Raw genomic sequence first — 20,569 nt, forward strand, 5'->3', positions numbered from 1 at the left:
CACTGCAGTGAGAGTGGAGACAGACTATAAGAGTGAGCCAGACGGCAGTCACTGCAGAGAGTTACGAGACACGAGCTGGAGAAAGACTGTGTGGATGTATATCCACTGAAAGGCATATTTTCTGAGTGTGATCACTGAAAAGCCCGTCCCAGGAGGTAGTACCAAAGGGTGAGGACATCCCACTTGATGGTCAGACATTCCTTCTCAACAGACTTGTACCCCGCCACTCTCTCCAAAAGCTTCCGGCTGATGTACAGCACCAGGCTTCTCCTCCCCCACCACCTGGGACCAGACAGCTCCCAACCTCCTGTCCGACATGTCAGTCTGTACAACAAAAGGGAGAGAAAAATCAGGAGCATGTAACATCGGCCCTTCACAAAGAACAGCTTTCACTTGCATAAAAACCTTTTGGCATTGCTCTGACCACCAGAACAGGTCTGGGGCTCCCTTTTTAGTGAGATCGGTCATACCGTACCTCCACCCATCCAATTGTACACTTCTTGGGGTTTGCTGTGAGTCTCTTCCATCATAGTGACCTCAGAAACACCCTCAGATGCTGCATATGCCGCTGCCAATCATTACTGCATATAATGATGTCATCCAGATAGGCAGCGTTGTACACAGAGTGCGGTCTGATGACTTGGTCTACAAGGCGCTGAAATGTAGCCAGGGCCCCAAACAAACCAAACGGAAGGATCACAAATTGGTGTAAGCCAAACAAAAAGGCCGTTTTCTCATGGGACATTGGAGTTAAGGGGATCTGCCAATAACACTTTGTTAAATCCAGTGACAAATAAAAGCGAGCCGTGCCCAACCGATCGAGCAGTTTGTCAAAACGAGGCATTGGGTATGCATCAAATTTAGACACCACATTGACCTTTCTATAATCCACACAGAACCACACTGAGCCATCACTCTACGGAACCAGCACCACCACTTTTTTTTGTGCTTTTTTTGTGTAATCGGTAGGGATGACTGCGTACCACTACACCTGGGGATGTTTCAATATGGTGTTTTATGATGTTCAGACGACCGGGAAGGGGCGATAACACATCTGAGAATTCTCTTTCCAACTGGGCCACGTCTATGATTTGCGACGGTGAGAGGTGTCCTTCGCAAGTGGCTTTTAAGTTCACCTCCGACCCGCGCTCCCTCTCCAGTACCACCATTGCCAAAGCCACAGGGACCACCTCCCTCTATGGTCTTAAAAGGGCCCTTGCCACTTTGCGAGCAATTTAGAGCTTGATGTGGGTAGTAATACAAGGACTTTATCTCCCTGTGTAAATTCCCGTAGCCGAGCTCACCTGTTATACAGACGGGTCTGTCATTCTTGAGCCTGTAGCAAATTCTCCTGTTATAGTTGCCCCAATGTGTGGAGTTTTGCTCTCAGATCAAGAACTTATTTAATTTCGTTTTTGCTGTTATAAGGTCCCTCCTCCCAATTTTCCCTCACAACATCTATGATACCGTGAGGCTTACGCCCATACATTAATTCAAATAGGGAGACATTCACAGCATGCCATACACAATTTTCAAATATTCCCACGAATACCCGGCCAATAGAAACGGGCCATTAGACGCTTCAGTGTTTTTTCCTCCCCTGAGTGACCCACCATTGGATTATAATGAGCCGTCTGGAATAACATTTCCTTGTGGTTCTTCGGTGTCAATAACTGGGTAGTATCTTCCTTTGTCTGAGCATCCTGCATCACTCGATACAACAGGTAATTTATATTAGAGAAATACGGATAGGCGAGTGCAATGTCTGGCTGAAGATGGTGACCATCAATCACTCTCATATGTTCAAAGGCATGTCTAAGTGTCTCGTCTGTTCCAGAGTGAAATCCCCTGCGTGAAATCCTCTAAAGGCTCCTTTACGTCATCCTGACGTGGAACTGATTTAGATGGCCCCAGCTCTGCCTCCCCAGCCAACGCATCACAAAACCCACCCTAATAATGTGGGAAATGCTGGCCCAAAATTAGTGGATTGGTGTGCCGCAAACTAACCACAGCCTCGGCACTATGCCTTTGTCACCGAAATTGAATCTTCATGGTCAAAACAGGATAATAGTGGATATCCCCATGCACACACCTTACCTTCACCTTGTGACAAATTCACCAAGGCCTGGTATGTGCCCCCTTATTACTCACAGGTATGCGGTATGTCCCAGCTTGACCACATCCTCCAGAGGTAAGGGATCCAAGGCAGCGTTTTTCCTCCCTTAATCCCGTGTTTTGCACCCGTGTAACAATGTTCACAGTTAGGGAAATGGAGGAAGCAGGAGATGGCAAATACAACTCAAACGGTATATTTTATTTCTCAATATTTACACTTATCAGCTTATCTTTCAACACCTCGTGTCTTGTAACTCTCTCCAGTGACTGCCATATGGCTCACTCTTAAAGTCATTCTTCACTTTCACTAGAGCTATTAGAGACATACATTGCCAGGTGATGATCCTTACCGTTCTCATCTCTTGATCTCGCTCTCCATTCACAAACTGGTTCTTAACCATGCCCCACCACAAATATTTTAACAAAGAAAAAGTTACATAATTAATCTTTAACATAATAGTGTTCAGGTAAATACTAAGGCTGTAAAGTACACATTGCTGAGCTGACTGTAATAAATAAATTATTTTACAAAATGCAACTGTTGACTCTGGAAACATATACAATCTATAAGAGTAATACTGACAATAAGTTTATGTTTGTTAACATTAGTTAACATGAACTAACAATGAATATTACAACTTATAAATGAACATTAATAACTAAGATTAATGCAGGTACAAAGATAAAAGAAAATGAGCAGATTTGATATTTTAGGATTTCAGATGAAGGATAAGTAAAAAAAAAAAAAAAAAAAGACTAAGTAATACCTTGCTGAACACTGTTCTTCTGCCATTGGAATAGACACTGAACTTGCTTTATTCAACTGTACGAAGTAAATGTTTTAATAATGAAATGAAGATTAAACGGAGTCTGGAAACGTGCATTTTATTTAGTATTATTGTCTTTAAAACTACACTGAGGGCTGATATGCAACACTGACTGCATTGAACAGACAAGACAAATATTGAGAAATTACCCATACAGTTGGGTGCAAAAGTCTGAGATCACATAAAAAAAAAGAAAGAAAAATCTCTCTTTTTGAACCAATGCAAGGAAAGTTTGAACCAACACAAGGAAAGTTTTTGTATTTTGAAAAAAAGAACATTTATGACATAAACTGAAGAAATAATGTAGGATTCTGCACTATATCTAAGTCACTAGTTAAGTGTATGTTATGTATATGTAATAAGCATTCAGTAACATAACAATATGCTCTTTAGAACACTATCATGCTGGATCACATGGATCATCAGGTTTTGCATAAACTTGCAGTCACTAAAGTAAAGCAGCAATTAAATTCTGTTACTGTAATCTAATTACTTATAAGAAAATAAATGTAGTGCCACACATTACATTTTAAATTCTTCAATACTGTAATCAGATTACATTTACTGACTTTCATTGAAAGTAATACATTTTAAGTACATTTTGTTTTATATATATATATATATATTTGTAACCCTAGTAAAGTAATTTATAATGTGATTACTTATTAACAAATCCATAAAGGGATCAAATTATAATTTATAGTAGTTAGTCATTTGTAGTGGATTACTTTAGTAACTCACCCAACAGAGCCCCAATGTACAACTAGGCAAAAAGTGGTACTAACAGGAAATATCTAGACTCAAAATAATAAAGTGTCTCACTGCCGAACTCTTGTGGCAAAGAGCAGAGTCACAATCACCTCTCCTTCAAGAAATATAGCCTTTATTTGTAGCCAGTACTTATTACAGTAATCATATTCAAGAAAATATAAATTAACAATCCAGAACAACATAACAGAAGAGACCTAGACATTCTGAGCGACAGACCTCCAGCAGCATGCACTGAAACCGCAAACATGAGGTACCTAATGTACTCTCACTTACATTCATTCTGTTCACATATATTCCTGTAAAACACACACAATAATTTTTCTTGGCTTTAACAATGGATTTTTTTTCTTTTTTTTTTTTTTACACAAGAGATCAGAATTATAGAAAAAAAAAAAAAAGAATCAAATATTGCTCAAAACACAGAGTGGTCTGTTTAACACTATACTGCAGAGTCCAAACCACCCTATTATTCATTTACACTCAGCATCTTATCTTTGAAATCTTGTTTTAATTCAAGAAACAATACCAAGTCACCCTGCCTGGGTGTGATTCATTATTTGCTTTATCAGTTATTGTTAATCATGACTGCAAACTCCCTACACACTGCAGATATTTAAGAGTGTTCCAAGCAGAGGATAAATAGTCAAATTAATTCACTGTCTGTTGTAACCTACTGCAGTCACTAGGTGGCAATACAGATATAGATTAGACAGAGCCTGAATATAGCCCCATTACAAATACTTTAACTACACCCCGAACTATACCACATGCAGTCTTTAAGGAATGAAATACATTATACTTTAAATATATCCATTTCTTATGAAATCACATCATTATGGCAGTTTAAAGAATAAGATCTAGAAAGAGAGAGACTGAGTACAAATGAGTACACAATCTGTCAGATGACCTGTAAAACTGTTGATTGGCTCTTACATATAGAAGCATGATTCTTATTTAAAATTAAGCATACCACTTTCAGAGTAATAAACTACAAATGGAAACAAAGCAACACTCCGACATGCTGTTGTCACATATTTGGTCATTCAAGGCTCTTCTGACAGAGAGCACTCGGACAGAGAGCGTTCTCTCCTCTCGCGTGTAGCCACGTAGTTTAGCAGGTCAATGGCTGTCACAACCCCAAAAACCATCTGCCTCATCTTGGGGGCTCCATCACTCAAATCTGTAACACAGAAACTGCATTTCAGACTGCGGTCACCAGACACTGCAATGACAACATGGCCAACATTCTAATGAACTTTATCTGCTTGGTATTTTTTCAAAATCAAATACAGAATTTTTGGGTACCATAGGCTCCATATGTGATGTGAGGGATGAATAACAATTTCGATCCGTTCCTCACAAAAAGCTATCATATCGCTTCAGAAGAGTTGGAGTATTATAGACTACATAGGTGCTTTAATAATGTTTTTGTACTTATTGAAACTTGAAAAGATGTGGTCACTACAAAGTGTTATAAGGAAAGAGCTATGTGAAGTTTCTTCAAAATTCGCGCTTTTGTGTTCCATGGGAAGAAAACAAGACACGCAGACAGACACACAGACCTTTTAAAAGCCTAAAATGTCCAGGAGCTTGCAACAAAACATAAGGCAATAGCAGAGTAAATACTGTAGGGCTTTGATCATTATGCAATGTTTGCCAAGCTTGGTTAGAAAAAGCAAAGTTCAGTTTGGTGCGATATTAACACTTGGCAGAGTATGGTCAGTATAAATGTCCTTGAACAAGAACACCAGGAGCGGCATTTTGCCAAAAAGAGGGCATTTCCTGGAATCCAGGAAAACAAGTGTCCCATGTCAGGACTCTATTCGATCGAAGAATATGATCCTGTAATAAAACTCCTGTTCCAGAATAGTGCTGCTGTTTGTGTAGAAAGACTCAAATATTGTTTTAACTGTTTATTAGAATGCTACGTGCCATGTACTTTACTCAACAGCCTGAAATTTTGACAACATCTTGTAAACAGCTTGATTTACTAGATGTTGTCAAATAACTAGTGGCTAACAATTATATTTTAAACCTTTTATTATTCATTTTTTATCAAACAATCTTTGCAGCATGATTAACAAGTAGGACCAAGTTAAGAAAAAAAAATTATGAGGCCTATTAAGCAGGAAAGAAAATTACATAAGCAGATTAGTAAGAAGGAATATTTGGAACAGAGTTGAGGCACTTTATTACTTACACTGAATCTGTTCATGCACAACAAGGGCGAAATGGTCCGTCTCAAGGATACGAGAGAGTTTGCCCAAGTTATCTGTTAGACGCACCTAAGAGGAGAGAAAAATGTTTACTACTGAGGGATCCGATCATCTCTGTCAGCACTGGTTACTAAAGAGCATCCATTAATGCTGTAAAACACAGGATACAAAACACTATTCAGTATTATTAGCTTTTCCAAGACTAAGTGGCCAAAACAGCAAAAGAATATTTTAGAAAGTGCATTTTTAGATCCAACAGTCATTTACAGCCAGACCAAAAAATAAAAAAGCTGATAAGACTTTCCTTAACACATTGTGTAAATACTTTTTTCATGCTCCTGCTTCGTCTAAAGTATGACAGTAAGTTATGTGTGTGTGCCCACCTGTTTAAACTGTTTGTAAAGAACTTTGCTTATAGGATCAGATGGCCTGACTTTCCCAGCCAGAACAGAAGAGAGCATGTTCCCCAACGTGACCATACCCAGAATCTGCCTACAGAGACAAAACATTAACATTTATATGTATTCATTTAGCTGATGCTTTTATCCAAAGCGATTAACAAAAGAGGAATAATGCAAAAATCATTATATTTTGAGCTGTTGGGATGGTTTTGGCAAGAAATTGCAGGATTATTTTATTCATGCTTGCATCTTTACAGCATGTCCATAAAAACAGAAAAGTACCGGCTGTCGCGTGTTCCAGCTGGAGAAGCTACACTGTTCAGTAAGTCACAGAACAGAACAGTAGAGTCATACAGCGGTCAGATGGAGGTTTATCTGTTTATCTGTCACAATCATTCAAGAATTTTCTTCCAACTATCCGTCCAGGTTTTAATAATGCATTGGACAGTTTTTAACCCAATTCCAGTGATTTATGGTGAAATGTTATAGGTTTTCCAAAAATGTATGAAGCCAACATGTACTACAAAGGTTACATTTCTAAGAAGTTGGCACACTGACCCTTGATCCCAATTCAAATTTCTGTCAAAACAAACTTCGGTGGCAATAAATACACATTGTAACATTCCATTAATTTAAGTCATTAGTATGCATGTGTGATCTCCTCATGGCCAGATGACTCAAATATTAAGAGGCTTGACAAACTGGTCAAGTTCTTGATTAACTGGTTTCTGGACGAATAACTTACCCAGCCTCGTCCACCACAGGTGCTTGGTCAAAAGCTTTCTCATTCAGAATCTGAATGGTCTTCTTAATGGAAACAGAAGGGAGCACAGTGAGAGGGGCAGAGAGCCGAAGTTCCTGTAGAGTCAAGTTCCACCACCTACAGAGAGAAGGGGGCAGGGGAAAGAGTCCATGTAAGAAGAGATACATGCATATTAAATTTAAGAGTCTGGTGTCCTGCCTCTACATATAGAAGCTTAACTATAATAGTACTGCAGCCTAGTGTGATAACCGACTCCAACTGTATCTATAGAGAAAATCATAAATAGGAAGGTGCTTCCAAAGAGAACATGTCTACATGCATATGTGTAAGTGCTCACCATTGCTTGTTGACAACAAGATCCTCCTCTCTCAGGAAACCCTTTTCACACATCCACTTGTCACTAAGAAATTTAGACCTGGGGGGGAATGTTTGAAGCTGTAGTTTTATGCAAGAGACTTGTCATTTCAGAAATAAATGTTGACAGAATATTTATTTTTGGGTGATCTATCCATTGCATTAGAAATGCATGAGATGTTACAAATAACAAACCAAATTTCTTAATCTCACCGTTTCAGCTGTATTAGTCACTTTCTGTTCCCCAAATTCTCATTAACCCTGGTGCTCAGTGGACATATTGCATTCAAAGTGGGTGTGCTATATTAGTATGCAATTCCTTTAAAACCGGCTGTCTAGGTTGACATCTAAAACATCACAGTAGCATTGTGGTTGCTTAATCTACCAGGCAACGCAAAATATACATTCACGGCACAGCTAAGCACACAAGAACGCTGGGAACACTGAACCATACATGTAGTTGCGGATGGAGTCGGGCAGGATCACCACACAGCGCTGGCCTTCCTTAAGCTCTTTGGCTAGGTGCACTGCTGCAGACATGGCTGTGCCTGAACTGCCACCTACATAGTGAACGAGAACAGAGCTTAGCTACACACTTAACATTTCACACACATTAAATGTAAGATTACAAGTCACATACCACAGAGAAGGCCCTCATCTCTGATGAGCATTCGAGACATGGCAAAAGACTCATCGTCATTAGACTTGTACCAACTATCAACCACCTGAGACGAAGCAAAAGATCATATGTAATTGACACTTTCTCCAAGCTCCACCACCCTTGGTTTCTGTTGCTCATTCAGACAAGCAATATGGAACAACCCATTAGAATGAATGAGAGATTGCAGTAAACGATGCGATTTTTTTTGTTTTATGGATATTATTCTTAAATGGGCTAAAATAAAGTTTTACATTGCAAAGAATCTTTCATCAGCCGCTATTCAAAGTAATTATTAAATTAAACTGCAACATGATTCTGGAGACTGCATATCAGAATCAGAGTCAATTAGAAGAACACAAGCTTGTCTAATAATATGGCGGATAGCTACAGCTTGCTAAGGTAGGATTGATCAGTAATGTTTTAAGGTGGTGAAAGGTCAGTTGCCATCAGTAAACACAAATCAGTCAAACATTTGTTGTGTAAATACACACTCACAGATCGATCCAGGACAGTAGGGATGAAGTCATAACCGATGCCCTCCACCTCATATTGAGTTTTATCAGTCTTATTAAGCTCATCCGGCTCAGCAAGAATAGAGCCCTCAGGGTCCACTCCAACAATCTGGGGCACAATGACAGACACTTATTACATATTTTAACAAACAGAATTTTTGACAAAGAAAGTGCATTTCTTCTCATTATTATACAAGATAAAAGTATGAATTGTATGCAGATAATCCTAGTCAATAGAGGGAAATTCCTCTTGTTGTCTACAAAATGGGGGTTAGTTCATTCAAGGGCAAATTAATGTGTATGATCCACAGGCTTGGAAGTCCTGCTGCTGAACAACACTGCTTTACTCGAAGCAGACAAAAGTGATAACGGAAAGGAGAAATCTTTTACAATTCTAGTTTAAAACAGACGTGAAATGTTCTTAATGTAATTCGTTATTAAATATTTAATACCCTTTACATTTCTACTAGTGCTGTCAGTCAATAAGAATTTTGAAAGTGCTGAAATTTGACCCTCTATATATACACTTCTTTTACTGTCAAAATGCGCTATTTCCATCATAATAAAAAAAACAACATAATGCTTTAACAGTTTCCAAACAAAGCCTTCCACAGTATAAAGATAGAAATGCACTAAAAAACAAGCATCAATTCAAAGTAACATAAATGTTTTTCAAAGTCTAAGAGGGAGTTTGACTTATTGAAAGAACTAGCACCCACAAAAGTTTCATTTTCATTGTAATGGGCATTAAATCTCTTAAACTCATCCTCCACAATGTTAATCAGCTGATAGACTGTAGATCTGCTTCGCTACAGCAATTGTGAAGCTGCATTCATGATTCGCGTCAGGCCGCCAGTGCTAGCGTCAACTGCCGCTTTGAACTCACAATAAAAAGTGCTTGTGAACAAAATAGCCTCATTCTCTGCATTCCGTGATAGTTAAGACTTGACATTCTTCTGTGATAAATAAAATGTGCATTACTAAGCTGAAAAATACTTGATTTCTCTCACAAGTACCATCTAGGCTTGTTTTGTACAACGAATAGCATTATGATCTCCTATCCCAATCACTTTTTCACCGACACTGAATCACTGCTGTGTGTTGCACGTGTCAGTGTGTGGACACGTCGCAAAGTTTCTGCCCTTCCATGTTTATGGTGTATTAATGGTAAATGCATTAATCACGATAAAGCACAATTAACGCATTCAACTTTAATTATGTAGCATACGTTAAGACATTAATTTTGACAGCTCGTTTAAACCATTTTCAATCTTTAATTACTGTAAATATCAAGTGTTGTAACAAAGTAATAAGCAAGTAATAAAATATTTTACTTACACTTTGAATGCATGGGAGTGTAAATTCTCAACCATTAAGTTTAAACATTTTGGTCCAGGATAAAAACAAATCTATTCTTTTAGTTTTTTCAAGTATCCTCAAGTTTTCATGACTTTTTTTCCTTTTGTCAAAAGGTTCAAAATATCTGACCCTTTTTTGTGGATTCTTTGGTCACATAACATCTTTCTGCATATGGGTTATACAACACTTTTTGAATGAGACCAGAAAATATGAATAATATTTTCTTTTTAATATGATTTTTTTCTCATTGTCTGTATGAATTGCATTTTTTGTGCATCACTGATTTCATTTAAATGCAATATCTAACAGCGATCATGCTTAACAAGCCGACAATGCGCAAGGTCATGTGAATGCCTTAAACTGTGAACATAGAATGTCATTACTGCAAGCAATAACTGATCAACACTGGTAGATTTTTGCGCATTAGCCCCATTTCACTTTGCATGCAAGCAACTTTACCAGCATTCTTACCTGCTTATCCAATGTGCGCAAGTGTTGTGCATGACTGTTGCAATATTAAAGTGTAAAAACAAGAGAAGACCCAATGATTTCAAACATCACATAAACCGTTTCCGGTCACCGAAATGCCCCTTTGTTCATTAAGTGTTATTCAGAATTTGTGAATAGATCTGAGGCTCACCTTGATGTTAGGACACTTCTCTTTTAGCTTGCGGGCGACGCCAGTGATGGTGCCGCCAGTGCCGGCTCCAGCCACCAGCATGTCTATTTTACCTAAAGAGGGCAGACACAACACTTGGTGTCTATCTACAATGTGTAACTGGAGCAGTCATTCATCAGGAAGCAACCAAGCCAAGCAATAAAAGCACTAAAGGCACAACTTTGTGCCAGCACAAACATTGTAGTTACCGTCACACTGCTCCAGAATCTCTTCTGCAGTGGTGTCAAAGTGAGCCAGAGGGTTGCTAGGATTGCGGTACTGGTCCAGAATGTGAGCATTAGGAATCTCATTCTTCAAACGCCAAGCCACACCCACATGAGACTCAGGAGAATCAAAGCGGGCCGAGGTAGGGGTTCGAACAATCTCGGCACCAAGAGCTCGGAGCACGTCCACCTGAGAGCATGAAAGGAATTTTAATTGCATTGACCATGCCCAACAGGATGTTGAATTGGAATGACAAGATGTGGAATTAAGTGAATTGGAATGCAAAGCATTTACACAACAGAATTCATAGTCAAACACTGCATCCGGTTTGCTACTTCAATAAAAATGTAGGAAGTTAATTGGAATTTAAAAAGGAATTCTCAATGGCACAAACAGATGCCCACAAACAGAAAAAACAGTCACATAAACACAAATTATTACATGGACATTATATCATTACACTCACACAGTATTGATCTTCAAAACAATCTCACCTTTTCCATACTCATCTTCTCAGGCATGACAATGATGCAGCGATAACCTTTAACGGCAGCGGCCAGGGCAAGACCAATACCTGACCACACACACCGACACAAGATGGCAAGTCAGTTTTTACCACTGCCTGAAAATCAAAATATATGCTACATACTGTATAATTCGAAAATATGTTAGATATGTTGAATAACACCTTTTGTTAAAATGGGAAAAAAATACATTTTTGATATTCTTTGACTGGCACTATAGTATTCCAGTGTCTGAACTACACAATTAAAATGGAGTAGAGGCAGCATTTCAGCATGGCACGGTTGAATATGTACACAGTAGTTGCTTAAAAAGATTAATAATAAAATGACACAATGTGAATAAACACCACAAGAAAGCCCAAATAGTGGCGCACACATACATACACACCTGTGTTTCCAGATGTGGGCTCAATGATGGTGTCTCCAGGTTTAAGTATACCATCTCTCTCAGCATCCTCTACCATGCGCAGACTGATTCGGTCTTTTATGCTGCCGCCAGCATTGAAAAACTCACATTTAGCCACTGAAATTACATGCAGAAGACATTGATTTAAACAAGTCAAGAAAAAAAAAGAAAACAAAATTGTAAACCACCTTGTGTTTGTGTTAGAGCTGTAATATTGTCTGAAATCATCTTTTTAGCAGTGGGACAACGGTTTTAACTTCTGGTTATGTGCTAATGACATTATTTATGTGGGTGGAGTTTGCTCCATAAAAATGGTACTTTGAGGACAGTTAAAGTATGTACCTTTCTGGCATCCTTGATCATATCAATTAAAATTGGTGAAGACAGGACAGGGGTTGAAAGATTGGATTACAACTGCACAAGACTAGTCTAATAGAATCCTTACTTATTTAGGCAAAGTACAATGTTCAAGCACAACTGCCCTTTATGCTTTCCATTGTTTTTACAAGTAAAGTAATTTTCTGTCAACAGGATGTCACAGGTTATAGAAACTAGAACATTCCTTTATTATGGGGAAACAATATAACAATGTATGGTCTGAGCAGATGATACACATGTCCCCCATTTTGCCCCCAACACTTTTGACCATGCTCACTCACCTTTCAGTAAAGGAAAAAAATACTGCAGCCATTTTGCGAGACTGTGCTTGTCAAAACATGCATGGGGTTCATTTAAACCAGAGCTGTTTTCAGCTCCTGTCCTTCCTGATGGAATGTTTTTGTTCCAAACCAAAGCCAAAACACACATGATGCAACAACCTGACCATATATGTACATAAACCCTATAAAAAAGTTCAGATGCACTTTTCAAAGTATGCTTGGATCAAGACTCTGATAAATCTTATGGCCATAGCAGTCTTCTCAGCTGTCATCCTGAAGATTAGCTTGCATTAAAAGATCTTTAACTAACAGCCCAAATAGTAAGATGCATATTCCAGAAATAGTCATTCCTCCAATCATATAACAGCCCAAATAGTAAGATGCATATTCCAGAAATAGTCATTCCTCCAATCATATGAAACTCAGTTCTCTCTAAGAAAGTGCATGTAATTTTCCAAAATAAATGATTTATGCTCTCAAATGCTTGAATCGTTCATTTTGCACAGGGTGTGAAATTAATACTCGCCATTAGCTAAAAGAGGATACCATTTGTGCAGTGGTAGGTAATACTGCCTACCAGAAGCAGCCAGTGTGTCAGGTGACCTGTAAGACGTCTCCAATTGAGATTAGACAAGAAATGCAATTACTTAGAAGCAACAATGCATCCTTGAAGAAACTCATTTGATATTTTTATTTATTTTGTAGTATTTTCAAAAAAATAAGTATGACAGCAAACTCAACACAACAAATTTGTGCAAACAATAGTGTGCAAAAAACTGTGTGAATGGAGAGTGGACTGAAGTGGCCCAATTTTTCATTGGATAGCAAATGGAATTTTCAAATTCCATTGGAATTTCATTTTCTTAAGTTGTACCAAAGAAAGAAAAAAATGTAGATAGTGTGAATAAAAGAAAATATCGAAGATATCCCTTCCAGATTCTGCGATGGATTATAGTCAGTCTGGCAATGCTCACCCTTCCACGTCCTCCTCAGCCAAGAATGAAACATAACACCTGCATTCCTCTGGACTCATAGCAGTACAGCTACCCCTTCCTTCACATAAACACAGCTACCCAGCAGCACATGCCAACACGTGCATTTTAACGGCTGCCTTTCAGGTCCTCATAGTAACATTACAAATAATGAAATGTGTGTTTCTTTAAACTTATCTTGTTTCTATATGTATTGTTTTATCCTGTTTTTTTTAGATATTCATTCCAATTAGTTTTGCTTAATATTTGCTTATTTAATACACAATACTGCCAGAAGTATGTGCACACACAATCACTACACTTAGTAAATGTGCTTGTTGAGCATTTAATTTCCAAATCATGGGCATTAATAGGGAGTTGGTCTTCCCTAATAGCTTCCAGTCTTCTGGGAAGGCTTTCCACTAGATGTTATAATAACATGGCCATTGGGATTTGCTCCCATTCAGAGACATTCAAGAGCATCAGTGTGCTCAGGCAATGCTGTTGTGTGATGGGGTCTGGTTTGCTGTCAGTGTTTAATTCATCCCAAAGGTCTTCAATGGGGTTCAGGTTTGGGCTTTGCACAGGCTAGTCAATTTCTTCCACACCCGACACAGTAAATCATTTTACTGATGCCATTCAATGACAGTCCCACTTTAAGAATAGAATTGTAGTAGAATGGGGTGTACTAAAATGTTTGTCTAAGAAGGCAGTATGACGATGAATTTAAAGACTTGTTAGTAAAGGGTGTAGCTGAAATAGCACAACATGTAAATTAGAAGATGGTGCCCACGTACTTTGGCTATATAGTGTATTCGTTTCTGCTCTACAACTGTTAATTTTACATTTTCTGTATAAATAAATTACTTTACATGAGAGCTCAAACTAGTGTGAAGAGTCTCTGCACCTATAATAAACATGTACTCACAGAGCTCACACTTGAGGCCAAAAGCTTTGGGAATCTTGTTCATGCGAACCAGTGGGGTCTCTCCAATCATACTCAGAATGTTGGGAAGTATACTGGGGGTCTTTGTCCTGGGAGAAAATGGAACATATTTTGGACACACACACGCACACACACACACCCCACACACACACACCCCACACACACACACACACACACACACACACACCTTTATTAGTAACACCTGTACACCTACATATTTTATGCAATTGTCTAAAGTCAATCATGTGGTAGCAGTGCAATGCATAAAATCATGCAGATACAGGTCAGGGGCTTCAATTAATGTTCACATTAACCATCAGAACAGTGTTCCTAATAAAGTACTCAGTGAGTGTATGTTACCATTAACACACATTAAGGGAAATGTTAACCATCACCAACAACATGTTAGTAGATTGGAATTTAATAAATGACTGAAATCACTATGACCCTGCACACTGTGGCATTGGTTTACACCAACATTGGATAACCACACCAATCTTTCTCTATTACTCTTGAATTTATAGTCATTCATCCAGATAAAACGGTCTACCTTACAGCAGGACTATGCAAATCCCTCCTGTTTAAGACACTGACTAACATAAGACAAACATGCAAAAAAAGCAAACAATTAAATACACATTTCTAGTAGATATGAGTATGGACATTTTCCTAACAAAAGATCAGAGACTGCTGAATAATCCCAATAAATATTTCTAGCAACTGCAGTTGGGAATGTATGTAGTGTGTTTCTGGGTCATGTTTTAATTAATATTTTTATTTATACATTATTTCCCTTTATAAAGTATGTGGTTACATCCTTGCTTGACACAATCAATCTGGCATGAATTATTATGGATGCCTCAGGTGTACAGTATACTCGCACATTGTCTATTGCACTATTCTATGAAATGACAGGTAGCAGCAGGGTGGAGAAAATATTAAAAGAACCACCAAGAAACAGCACCTTTAAATTTGCACAACCCAGGTGCAGTGTAAAATAGTGTAGTGGCCTTTATGGTGCCACTAGCTTACCGTGGGATGTGGTTGTGGGGTGACTCTGTGTTTGGGTCACCAAGTTTCCAGGTGCATCTGCTGGGCAAATCTGGGCGAATCCATTTCCTCTCCATTATGACCTCAGATCCAGTCTCCATTTGCTCTTCATTCACACTGTTTACATGTCGACTGTTCGATTTGTGTACAGTCTTAAAGTTCAAGATTGCTTCTCCTTTCAGCTTGCCTTCACTTTTGATCACAGGTTCTCTATTGGTAGAGTCCCCATTCTTGAGGACCTTGGCAGCATGTGGGCAGACAGACCCACTCCCAGATGTCTCTGAACTAGATGGTACCGATGGCATGGCTTACCTATGAGAGAAAACAGGTTTTCCTTTATACCAGCTGTTTTAAAAGTTGTCCAACTACACAAATGACTGTCATAAATATTATTAGGAGACCCTTCGCAACCTACACCCTGCCCCCATTAATGTGGGTGTATCACTGTAGATTTTCAAAAAAAACATTTTTGTACATAAATTGTATCATCCAAGCGCTTACGTAACATCAATGGATCACAACATGCCACAGAGACAGCCAAACCTGTACCAGTGCGAAGAACATCTCAAATACGTGTCACACAAAATGTACATGCTCATACAGCTCAAATTCAACCTCAAATGCTCAAATAAAAAGGGTGCTTTATGTGGAGAAACTGTACTAGCCTAAAGATACTAACCAAATGTTGTAGCTGTTAAAGTTTCATTTAAAAGCTTTGATAGTTTCATTCTTTCATTCTTTTCAAAAAAATTGCTTAAAAGCTGGTATCCCAACCTGGTCATGCACATCTGGTTTGTTAGTTTTATAGGGGTTTGGAGCACTTGTCAGTTGCCATCTGAACACCATTTTTGCAAGACCGGTAAAACAGCTTGACCACCAACCATTTTAGGCTGGTGAAATATAACAGAATATAATATTTTCTAATTGTCTTGATTTCTAATAGTCTTTATATGGGCATTTTTTGACCCATTTGTGATAGATATACGTGCCAGATCGCTAAAGACCTTAGGCATGTAGGCTAATAATGTTTGCCGAAACATCAATGCATTAAGATAGTTTAAAGGTGCAATATGTAACAATTTTCATATAATAAATTTTTTAATTTTTTTTTGCCACTGTGTGAATAGCTTGTAACAAAACATAAAAAAAAAATGGAGTCCTTCCCGGACTTCCTCGTTTGCCTATTAAAGCCTGTAGACTGATTTTCATGCGAAGGGATCAGCTCGCTTTGGACGGGAAAGTCCAAAGGATGTGGCGTTTATGCACACTCCTGAGAGCCTTGCCTCTTCCGCTATTCAACAGTGACAACTTTCATTATCAACAGGTAACATTATCTTAGAGATGGAATCAGGCAAATGTCTGGCCCCCAGAACAACACTGACACAAACACAAACTCTGATTAAGCAAATAAAAAAAAAAAACACATTTATCTACTGAGTCCCATCTGGCAATTTTAGCTAACTTGATTAACAATCAATGTTAATCTGTAATTATTCAGCAAGGTAAACTACAATAACAAATGAAATGAATGCTAGACAATGTTCAAGCTAATGCAAAAAGACCAATTCATCAGTGTAACATAACTTGGTTATACAGAAAATATTTACATTCTATTATAAAACAATAGCTGAATGACTGACATATAAAAATATCTGTTGTGATGGAATCACATCAATACTGAATTGTGTCAACCCATTTATAAATGTACGGTCTGTTTTATAAACAGCTACTATCATCATCATCCACCAAATTTAGCTTTAGCTATTGACAAAGCTGGCAAGCTAGCTAATGCAGACATAAGCAATTGTATAATTGTAGTCAATGTATCATGCAAAGAAAAGTGATTACTTCAATCTACAGTCTTGCATAGTCAGACCTTTATCCACACTTTGTTCTAGCCCTGTTCCAGCACTGAAGAGTCAAATATAATTTACTACAAACTTTGAGACTGTATAACAATCACAACTGTGTAATTTTATTTATGCCATCTCATCTGTCAGCATGATGTCGGTGAATCACGTTTAATCTTTTGTATGTTACGCCATTGTTTTGGTCGATGCTCTCGTTCTTATGGAGTGTGTGCACGAGCAACATGTAGCTGGCTGCAGTTCACTTATCGGCCACAAGTGTCATTAATAACAAGGGTTTCTGAATCTTACATACTGCACCTTTAAGATGACATTGTTTATCAGGGTGTAAATAACCCTGTAAAATAAATAAACATTCCCAATTGATCTTTTCACAGACGTCAAACAATTATCTCAAAGTATGATAATACTGCTTATCAAAGACAAAGAGAGGAAGAAAGCAACACTGTATCATTCAGAATGTGTACAAAAACACATAACAATATTAATCTATTAGATTAGAACCATAATTTTCCCTAATCTCAAAAGAGCAACAATCACAAAGACTGTAAAACAAGCACATATTACTCCAATCTGTATCCACAGTATGGATAAGCAAAGGTTGATCCCTAATAAAAAGCTATTACCAGTGGTGAACATCAAATAGAACACCCTTTGGAGATCTATTGGGTAACAAACTGTAAAACTGTCAATATATCTCTATGAAAAACGTCTGTCAACACAAAACACACCCAGTAGGAGCTGGAGATGGCTGGATATCTCTTGAGAACCGAACGGCTGTGCTCGACCAAGTTTATACCTCACGTGTTAGTAGGTTTGCCAGGAAGTGCCTCTTATGCAATAAACAGTGATCTGAAACACAACACCAAACAAGCAGTTCAACCAAAAGTAAATCTTAGGACTGAATGAGCTTCTCCGAGAGGAAAAACACATCGTGCACAGTGCTTAATTTCTAGGACTAATGTTTTGTAATGTTTACCATTGCCAAACAGTATGATAGCCATGAAGAAGAAAATGGAACTCACACAACGGATTTCCTGACAAAAAAAAAAACCTCTTCTGCTGAAAAGATACAGTATAAACTGAGAGCATCATAAGTAACAATCATGCCAACATGACACACACTCTAAAAAGAAAGCTTCAGCTAAAGCCACAACACATCTGCTTTCCACAATCACCCTTCAGTGATCTTGTATGTATGTTGAATTTCCAGACAACTCTTTCAAACAAACCCTGGCAATAACTTGGAGACAATTTCTTAGGAGTGTAATGCTTCCCAAAAATGTTCCCAACCTTAAGAAAACCACAGATGCCTAATAATGATAGGACAGCACAAAAACAATCACAGAATTTACTATTTTGTTTAAAGGTTCCACTTTAAATCTCTGTGAATTGAGATCCCATCTTTGAGAACAAATACCGTAATCTTCAGTAGACAAGTAATCCAAAACATGTATATAATTGTTATATGGGTGACTGATAGAAGATCATTTTGGGAAATGGTCATTGAAATGCTATACTCTTATGAAAAACTATTTTAAACCGCACGTTGCTGATTTATGTACAGGCAGTTCTCAGGGAATGAGAAAAGCTTAGCCTAAAAGAAATCATAAACAATTAAAGGATTATTTTATGAATATTGCTTAATTTTTATCTAAAATCTTACTATTGACACACAAATAACACCCACACACAAATAACACACACCCAAATAACACCCCCCACTTTAAGAACGTATAAAGTATTTTTTTTATGCTTAAAAAGAAAAAAAGTATTTTGCAGTGTTGTTGTGGCTGAAAAGTGTAACATGATAATGGGCAACAAACAATTACTGAATCAATTAATTCTACATTGCAATATGCACAGCAGCTATATGTAGACATGGCATGAAAAAAATATAATTACACGCTACATTAATGAAACTGCACACTAAAACGTAAGATGACGCAATAGCGGCTGTGCTAATCGTCATTCTGTGAAGCAGGAGGTCTATTTCATCATGCTCGCGCAGCTCTCAACATCTTATTATCATCAGCTACAACAGGCGAATACAAATTAATTAAAATGAAAGAGAGGAAACCCCTCTGACAAACTATAGTTTCAGACGTATTCATCATCTCCATACATCATTGTGTCTTTGTGTGACATGTTGATTCTCTTACCGAGTCTTTGTGAAGATATTATTTAAACGTTTTCCTTAAAGAGCTACAGCGGCTGGATGAAAACGGTGTATTTTACTCACCTGCGTTTCAGATAGAGTAAAAGTTATAAGCCGATGAGGTGCACAGATGACCTGCCCGTAGTGTAAGTAGCGTAAAAGAGAAGGCGTGCCAGCTGCTCACATGCGTTAAGAGTCAAGCAGGCGTCCAATCGTGAAGAAGCGTGGCTTGAATGGGGTGGAGCGCTAATTGGTTACGGCGGGGGTGTCTGTACTTTCCTCTTGACCAATGACATATCGACATTTAGTCGTGCCCTCGACATGTTTAAAAGCCCCACAGTTAGCAGTGACTTTTACCATTCAGATGCACTTAACTGACCTCACAGGGGTATTTCTAACGTTTTAACAAATAAAGTCTTTTAATTCAATTTAACTGGTAGAAAAAAATGCACTAACATCAAGTTCTTTGAAATATGCATATCTTGTATGCTTACTTAAAGGGATAGTTCAGCCCAAAATGAAAATGCTCTCATCATTTACTCACCCTCATGCCATCCCAGATGTGTATGACTTTCTTCTGCTGAACACAAACGAAGATTTACAGAAGAATATCACAGCTCTATAGGTCCAGACAATGCAAGTGAATGGTGACCACGACTCAAAAGCTCCATAAAGGAAATACAGCATAAAAGTAATCTATAAGATTTAAGAGGTTTAATCAATGTCTTCTGAAGCGATCCAGTAAGTTTTGGGTGAGAACAGACTAAAATGTTAGTGTTCCCCCCAATCTTCCTATTGAAGTCTCTAGGCACGATCATTATTTCAAGCTCTATTAAACTTCCTAGTGCTTGATGCATGCACAGATAGCAAGATGTCGCTGTAGAAAGTGTAACTGAGCTTAAAATCTTGATTGCAGTAAAGTAGACTGCACTGCAGATGTCAAGATGTATAGTGAAAAAGGAGTTATATTTGGGCCTTGATCGCTTCAGAAGACTTCTTGGAACTTTTGGAGTTCTGTTCACCATTCACTTGCAGAGCTGAGATATTCTTCTAAAAGTCTTTATGTTCTGCAGAAGAAAGACAGTCATACACTTCTGGGATGGCAATAAGGTGAGTAAATGAGAG

At 38.1% G+C, this 20,569-nt stretch overlaps 1 protein-coding gene across 3 annotated transcripts; it reads right to left on the reverse strand.

The window, feature by feature from the left end:
- Positions 1-3,805: 3,805 nt before the first annotated feature.
- On the reverse strand, positions 3,806-19,650 carry cbsb (cystathionine beta-synthase b). Of its 3 annotated transcripts, none has more exons than XM_052142482.1 (15): positions 19,529-19,650; positions 15,401-15,730; positions 14,351-14,457; positions 11,775-11,909; positions 11,357-11,436; positions 10,847-11,051; positions 10,620-10,711; positions 8,604-8,729; positions 8,088-8,172; positions 7,902-8,007; positions 7,431-7,508; positions 7,076-7,210; positions 6,313-6,421; positions 5,914-5,998; positions 3,806-4,893 (listed from the first exon to the last, which is right to left on the reverse strand). In XM_052142482.1, the coding sequence occupies exons 2-15, from the start codon at positions 15,721-15,723 to the stop codon at positions 4,757-4,759; spliced, it is 1,803 nt and encodes a 600-aa protein (XP_051998442.1). In that variant the 5' UTR covers positions 15,724-15,730; positions 19,529-19,650; the 3' UTR covers positions 3,806-4,756. The 3 variants fall into 3 exon arrangements, with proteins under 3 accessions (XP_051998442.1, XP_051998443.1, XP_051998441.1); XM_052142483.1 differs by having other exon boundaries at positions 19,449-19,588; XM_052142481.1 differs by lacking the exon at positions 19,529-19,650 and adding an exon at positions 18,018-18,138.
- Between the last annotated feature and the right edge of the window lie 919 nt (positions 19,651-20,569).

Source organism: Xyrauchen texanus, chromosome 14 (assembly GCF_025860055.1).
Source record: "Xyrauchen texanus isolate HMW12.3.18 chromosome 14, RBS_HiC_50CHRs, whole genome shotgun sequence".
Lineage (NCBI taxonomy): Eukaryota > Metazoa > Chordata > Actinopteri > Cypriniformes > Catostomidae > Xyrauchen > Xyrauchen texanus.

Coding starts and splice junctions, on each gene's coding strand:
- cbsb (XM_052142482.1), bottom strand. CDS start 15,723: ATGCCATCGGTACCATCTAGTTCAGAGACATCTGGGAGTGGGTCTGTC. Junction 14,458..15,400: donor CCCCACAACCACATCCCACG/GTAAGCTAGTGG, acceptor ATTTTCTCCCAG/GACAAAGACCCCCAGTATAC. Junction 10,712..10,846: donor GATTCTGGAGCAGTGTGACG/GTAACTACAATG, acceptor TGCCCTCTTTAG/GTAAAATAGACATGCTGGTG.